The following is a 7,500-nucleotide window of genomic DNA, read 5'->3' as shown; positions in this document are numbered from 1 at the left end:
ATGTACAGTACGTCCAAGTAGTGTGCGTGATCACAGACGTCACTGATTTCACCTTAAACGGCCTCCCATACGTAACGGTTGGCACAGCTCCGTTTTATTCGGCTCTGTAATAAACAGGCACGCTGAGACGTGGCCGGCACAGAGCCCAGTGCCAACCAGCAGCCATGGAGGATTTCAGTACTTCATTAGGACAGACGAGGGACTCACTCACTCGCTCCCTCTCTCTACCACCCTCCTTCCTCCCTTTCTACCATCCCGCTTCTTTCTTTCTATATCCCCCTTTATCTATATCTCCCCCTCTCTCTCTCTCTCTCTCTCTCTGTCTCTCTTACTGTCTTTCTCACTCTCTGACATTGCATTGACCTGTATTTAGACACAACGCATGTGCTTGCCAGACCGATGAATATCATTATCAGGCCATCGAACCAGGCGGGCAAGCCGTGCATCATCCACCCACCCCTTTCCCCACCCCACCCCACCTCTACACCACCACCCCCCCTCCATTATGCTCTTGGCCTTTGGCAGAGATGCAGTGATAAGCCTCATGAAGAATGCTGGCCTGCTCTATTTGGCTGTTTGCTCATGTGTATGTGAGTCTGCGGGTTCTTGTGTGTGTGTCTGCCCGTTTCTTAATGGTCGAGTGTATACATGCCCATGTTTATAAAAAGTTAAGAGAAGTGGATGAAGTGAGAGAGAGAACGAGTGAAGAGGGGAAAAAAGAATGGTCGCAAGGGGCAGAGAGACATATAAAGAGAGACAGAGAGAGAGAAAGTGAAAGTGAGATGAGAGAGACTACAGAGGGACGGCTGAGGGGCAGTCTCTCAGGACGGAGGGAGCACGGTGCTTTAAACCCTGCACGCCACTGACGGATTACTGGCAAAAAAGCAACAGGCGTATAAGCCAAAGCTCCCAAATAAACCGAGAGAAGGCGAAGGGAGCAGAAATGGCTCGCCTTTGAAAGGTTCTGATCAGATACGCGGCCATGGACACCTGGTCTGTTTATTTTCTGCTTCAGAATGCATTCACCGTTCTAAAACCTGGAGGCCCGCCGCACGCCCGCAGCTTCAAACTCGACGCGTTATCCGAGGAAGGTGCAATTCTAGGACTGTATTAATGTTTGACTTGTTTTGAAATTCAACCCCTCTTCAGTGGTGTTATACCCGACGCTCCCCCTCGGCTTGAAGCGTCAAGCCCTGACGAGACATGACCTTTTGGAGAGAAAAGTGAGACGGAAAAGAGGTGAGGTGGGGAGACAGATACAGAGAAAGACAGAGATAGAAAGACAGAAAGTGATTGAGAGTGGGGGAAGAGAGAGGGAGATAAAGAGAGACCTTCCACTAACCTCCGTCTAACTTTTTTTACAACAATTAATATTTCTATGGTCATGAGCCTGGCTGTTGGATTGATTTCATGATAAGCGTGGCAGCCTGTGAATGTCACGGCAGGAAACCAGTGAATGGAATCGATGGGAGGTCAGCAGACCCCCCTCGTCCGTTCGCGTTCCTTGCCAGCCTGCAGGAACCTTTAGGGCAGGACAGAGCTTCAAAGCAGATTACAGCCCAGATGCATCAGGACGGCACGCAGGGGTCCAGTCAAGTCGCCCCAAAAGCAGCTCTTTCATTGATGACCAGATGGATTCCAGCAGACAATTACATTTTTCACCAGCAAAAGCAATCTGACCCTTTCAGAGCCCAGGCGCAGAGGGATCGGTGATAGCACACACTTTGAAAACTTCTACGGGTGGAAGTTGATGGATGGTCATTTCCGGGCCGGGTTCCGGCAGGGGGAGGTCACGTGTGTTTGGCCGTCACAGAAGCGCTACTGCACGGGGGGTTTGGAGTGGCTTTGTCGTCACACGAGACCTCTGCCCCATACACAAATGGAAACAGCAATCCCTGACGGAAAGGCAACAGTCGCGCGGTCAGCGTGCGTTTCCACTTTTGGGTGAACAGGCAGCGTTTTGCGGCCCTACACATCCGAGTGGCTGAACGGGTCGATTGCTGGAAGCCGGCAGCCCAAACCATTCAGCCTGCTTGGTCTTCATCGCCGCCCTTCTGATCCAGCCTGGGAGGAGAACGGGTGCGACGCAAGGCACGGCAACCGGATCCGAGACCGGTCATCTTTGATGGCTGGACCGGTACCTTACGGATACTGGGGGGCAGGGCAGGGGTAATTGGCTTGCCAGATTGCGGTCGGCGGCGAACCAGCTCACGGTGCTAGACTTCGGTAGCTGTAATTGGCTCTCTCCTACGTGGCCGCAGACAGAATGGGGGTAGGGGAAATTTCGCAAACGGCTTCACACGGTGGGCACAGCACAGGGGTCCGACACCTCGAACCGTGCGCAGATGGACTGAGCCAGTCGAGCCCCACGGACATGAGGCTCAGATGGTAGGGACAGGAGTGTGGGATAATGAGGTAGGGCAGAAGAGAGACAGAGAGATGGAGAGAGAGAGAGAGAGAGAGAGAGAGAGAGAGAGAGAGAGAGAGAGAGAGAGACAGGACCAAATGAGAGAAAGGCAGACAGACAAGAAAACAGAAATAGAGGAAGAGCATGAAGTGGAAAGACAGAAAGAGAGAGAGAGAATGAGAAAGACTGAAAACGGATGGTGGGAGGGGGGGAGGGGAGGAGGGGAGGAAATTGAGCGGCTCAGCCCATCAGGGTGTTCGAACTCTCAGCACATCTGTTCTGCGGCCGCTGTGGAGGGTGAGTGGGTCTGTGCTTCCATTAATCTCTGACACAGATCACTATTAGTCACTCTGATCTCTTAAAGGGATGAAGAGATGTGAAGGCCTATAATGTAGGCAAATCGATGCGATCTGTTATGCATGCGGTCCAAAGGCGAAGACGCCTTCACGGGGACTTGCAGGGTGAACTCCGGGCCGGGGATCACTACGCAGGCTGCAGCCTACCGCACGCCTGCCGGTCAGTGTGACCCGGCCAGGCCCATGAAAAGCATGGGTGTTTATCAGAGAGAGAGAGAGAGAGAGAGAGAGTGTGCGTGCGTGTGTGTGTGTGTGTGTGTGTGTGTGTGTGTTGGGGGGGGTCACAAGAAGCCATTCCTGACTCTGCTGTATCTCTTGGAGGAAGGCTGTGTAGCAGGAATGACAGTGTCCCAGAGGGAACGCTTGCGGAAATGCCAGGAAAAGGTCATAATTAGGATGACAATCCCGTCTCTGTGGGACAGGCCGTGCGAAGGCGTCTCGGGTTAGAGGGGAGGAGACGAGGGAGTGAGTGCGGGGAGGGAGTCGCGTCCTCTCAACACGCTGGGATTCAGGGAGAGGGCACGGTGCAGAGGCTGAAAAAGCACTCCGTCATGTCCCTATCGGAGGGCGCGCGCTTACCAATGTTCACCTCATCGTCCGTCTCAGCGTCGCCGATGCACTCAAACTGAAACTCCTGCAGAGAGCGAGAAAACTTCTGCACGGCCACGGACAGATCTGCAGGTGGTAGGGAGTGAGGGTGAGAGAGAGAAAGAATGACAGAAAAAGCAGAGAAAATCAGATGCAACCAAGTTTTACCCAAAGCAAAACAAAAATACGCTTCATATTGGAAAGAATGCACGCAATCGCTGTACAAACCTCAATGCTATTTGGCCATAAATCAAAGGCAAAATCCATCAGAAAGCACTGCCAATTCAAAGGGTCAGTAAGCACAGCCCGGACACTGAAACTGGCCGTCGTAGACAGACGTGGCGTTCCAGAGAGGACAAGCTGTGCTCCCACTGCCACCTGGGAGCAGCAGAGAGACTCGCTTCCTAACCAAGTATCGCAAATATGAATCAATTCGAAACCCATTCTTCTAGCGCCTGCCCTGTGTTTCTAGAGTGCATTAATAAAGAGAAACTGCCCTGGATCACATGTGTGGGCAGCTTGGTCTGTAGAATCTTGTTAGCCTAAGGGACAACCAGTAATTCTTAGTTGGCTGGTTTGTTGATTAATTATTAATTTATTTTAGAAATAATGATTTTTTTCTTCTATTCCTAATTATTTTCACTTTTTATTTATTTACATTTATGGCATTTAGCAGACGCTCTTATCCAGAGTGACTTACAAAAGTGCTTTGTCGTTTACTCATAGAATATATACTAGTGCAGTACAGTAGGTTAGAGTCCAACATAGCAATGAACTAGAATACTGTAGAATACAGGGATCAATGCTGATACCTGGAAGTACAAAGTACAAAATGTCTATCTTAAACAATGATAAGGGCAAAAAACAATAAGTGCTAGAGTTTGTTAAATAACATAAACAATACCCTACAGTAAGTACTAATTTAGTCAGTCAATATGGGAGCAGGGTCAGTTGTACTTTCTGCAAATAAATGGGTCTTCAGTCTGCATTTGAAGACTGCAAGTGACTCTGCTGTCTGGATAGCAAGTGAGAGTTCATCCCACCATCTTGCAGCCTGGACAGAAAATAGTCTCGATGCTTGTCATCCATGAGACCTGAAGCAAGGTATTTCAAGCCGAGCCGTACTTGAGGTTTGAAGTACTCGAGGCTTTGACCATTGACCTCATGTATGAAGGGGCTGGTCCATTTTTGGCTTTGTAGGCAAGCATCAAGGTTTTAAATCTGATGCGTGCAGCTACAGGGAGCCAATGAAGGAAGTGCAGCAGTGGAGTAACGTGTGTGAACTACGGAAGATTGAAGACCAGTCGTGCTGCTACATTCTGGACAAGTTGTAGAGGTTTCATGGCTCTTAGAGGAAGACCAGCAAGTAGCGAGTTGCAGTAGTCTAGTTTTGAGATAAAGCATAGAAGCATTGCTGGCTGGGAGGAGGCTGAAAGAGAGAGAGAGAGAGCGAGAGAGAGAAAGAGAGATAGGGATAGAGGAAGCGTCTCTGTGAGTGCGGCCCGGTCACAGACCAGCGTCTCTGTGAGTGACGCCCCGTCACAGACCAGCGTCTCTGTGAGTGAGACCCCGTCACAGACCAGCGTCTCTGTGAGTGAGGCCCCGTCACAGACCAGCGTCTCTGTGAGTGCGGCCCGGTCACAGACCAGCGTCTCTGTGAGTGAGGCCCCATCACAGACCAGCGTCTCTGTGAGTGAGGCCCCGTCACAGACCAGCGTCTCTGTGAGTGCGGCCCGGTCACAGACCAGCGTCTCTGTGAGTGAGGCCCCGTCACAGACCAGCGTCTCTGTGAGTGAGGCCCCGTCACAGACCAGCGTCTCTGTGAGTGCGGCCCGGTCACAGACCAGCGTCTCTGTGAGTGAGGCCCCGTCACAGACCAGCGGCTCTGTGAGTGACGCCCCGTCACAGACCAGCGTCTCTGTGAGTGACACCCCGTCACAGATCAGCGGCTCTGTGAGTGCGGCCCCGTCACAGACCAGCGGCTCTGTGATTGCTAGCTTGTCACAGACCAGCGTCTCTGTGAGTGCCTCCCTACTGCAGACCAGCGTCTCTGTGTGTGTGGCCCCATCACAAACCAGCGTCTCTGTGAGTGCCGCCCCATCACAGACCGGCGTCTCTGTGAATGCACCTCCACAACAGACCGAATGCAGACCGGCGTCTCTGTGAGCGCGGCCCCGCTGCAAGACCGCATGCACATCTACAGTGGCCTTCACTGACATATAAGCTCTGCACTCAAAAATGTATTAACTTTATCTTGGAAAGAGAGTGTTAATGCTGTGCAAAACAAAGTGCAAAGATGTTCTTCGATATGTGCTACAGCGTGTCAGCGCCCAAAAAGACGTGCATGCTCCCATTAGATCTCCTGCCTGCTGTGAATGACTACTGTCAAGGGGTTGCTTCTCCCCTGTGACTGGACCTTATTAAGCTGTGACACGTGCATCCCACCCCCAGTCGAACTAGGAGGGGTCAAGAGCACTCAAGTGGGCCTCAGTTGCCATGGAAAGCGTCTCCGTCGAGGTGTGGACATAGCATGCTGCTGCGATTGGTAGAAGCTACTTCAACATCATCTCAAATCATTCCTACTTCCTGCAGGAGGGGCAGAACCCAAAACAGTGGTCAAACCTTGGAATAATCCCCAAGCGTTCTTATGAATGACACCTTTTTGGAAAATGACCTAGTGATCTGGTCTAAACAGCGTTTCCCAATTCAGCGTCTCTGAGCAAGGGGATTCACCTTGAGGATGTCGCCATCTCATGCAAACTCCAAAACACCTCCAAAAAATGGCAGGAGTACAATGAGGCTGAGTGAATGAAAAAGAAAAAAGAAATCTCTGAAGGTTGCATCTCAAGTCTGAAAGGGTACTTAATAACACTTCAGTTATTGGGCATTTGGACAGATAGCAGAATAAGCTGGTGAGCACGAGAAGCAATGAATGGTTATTTTTACACTCTACTTTTCCATCACACTTGTCTTATAAACACTAATAACACTGCCTAGCAACGCATGCTTGCACAACATATTTCTCTAGTGGTCTGTATAACACTAAGTAGGTACTGGGCATTCTAAGGGATTAGCCAGTTGGAAGGTTCACCGAACCTGACGTAGTTAAGTGGTAATGGTGACATGGAGGATGGTTGGGGACTCCACCATCAGGACGGGACCTCTCCATCCTCCGATTTCTACCCAGCCCGTGAACATGCCTCGGATGTTCATTTGGGAGAGAGGGTGGGAAAGGGCAGGGTGGAAGTGGTGTTCTCCCAAAAGACAAACAGAGCAGGCGACATTCCGCTCCGTCTGAGGCCGTCTGTCTCGGAACACTAATGGAGCCATTTCCACATTTGCGGCATGCACCGGGGGGTGGGGGGTGGGGGGTGGGGTGAGGCGGCTGGGGATTAAAGGCACGAGGCTGGAAGCAAACGCTGAACTCCACTTTCTGCCTTTTAAAGCGTGGCAGAGGCAGCCGTGGGGACCAGCAGGGGCCGCCCTGACAACTAGACAAATGGGCGTCTCGGGGGGCCAGGAAAGATCACGGGACCCCGTGGAGCGAACGCGGTCCTGCTTTCTGGCGAGGAGCAGTCGTGTGACTGTTTTCTGAAGCGTGAGAGCAGAGCAAGGCGTTCGGCCGAGGCGTTGCTCGTTTCACGCCCTGTACGTCGATGCCGAGCAGTCGATTTCCATAAAAAAAAAACCCCTAAAGATCTTGTGGTGTATAACCTTAGTCTGACTCGTCCATCAGATACAGGCCGCTGGAAAAACCATTCTAGCACACGAAGCCATATAAAGCGCTTTGGGATCCACATCGGCCCCCGGCTCTGCTCGCGCGTGTGTGTGTGTCAGAGACAGCGTTCGCGGGGTGCTGATCCAGCCCTAGCACGGGGGGGGTCATGGGTCGGTAATGGGTCCAACCCTGCTCAGTCAGGGTGAGGGAGCTCCGTCAGTAACGGATTACCCTGCACATCACCACTGCGGAGAACACGCTGACACCAGGCTTATCCGGGACTGGCTTTCTCTTCCTGAAGCTTTGTGCGAGCGCATAAGCATTCACCAACCACAGCTGACCCTGGATCGCGCCGGCCCCGGGGGAAAAGCTCTCTTCAAAATATGCGTATGAGTAGCCTCACTGGTCTCAGGTCAGTGGTAAGGCAGACC

General features: G+C 51.8%; 1 protein-coding gene across 2 annotated transcripts in view; it reads right to left on the bottom strand.

Annotated features, from left to right (window-relative positions):
- arhgap42b (Rho GTPase activating protein 42b) overlaps nt 1–7,500 on the bottom strand; it is a 59,919-nt gene that overhangs the window by 42,428 nt on the left and 9,991 nt on the right. For both annotated transcript variants that reach the window (XM_027010111.3, XM_027010112.3), the window contains exon 2: nt 3,343–3,438. In XM_027010111.3, coding sequence (XP_026865912.2) covers nt 3,343–3,438 — 96 coding nt within the window. The remainder of the gene's footprint in view (nt 1–3,342; nt 3,439–7,500) is intronic.

This window comes from Electrophorus electricus, chromosome 6, assembly GCF_041902795.1.
Source record: "Electrophorus electricus isolate QZ-2024a chromosome 6, ASM4190279v1, whole genome shotgun sequence".
NCBI lineage: Eukaryota > Metazoa > Chordata > Actinopteri > Gymnotiformes > Gymnotidae > Electrophorus > Electrophorus electricus.
This window is presented reverse-complemented; position numbering and strand designations above follow the sequence as displayed.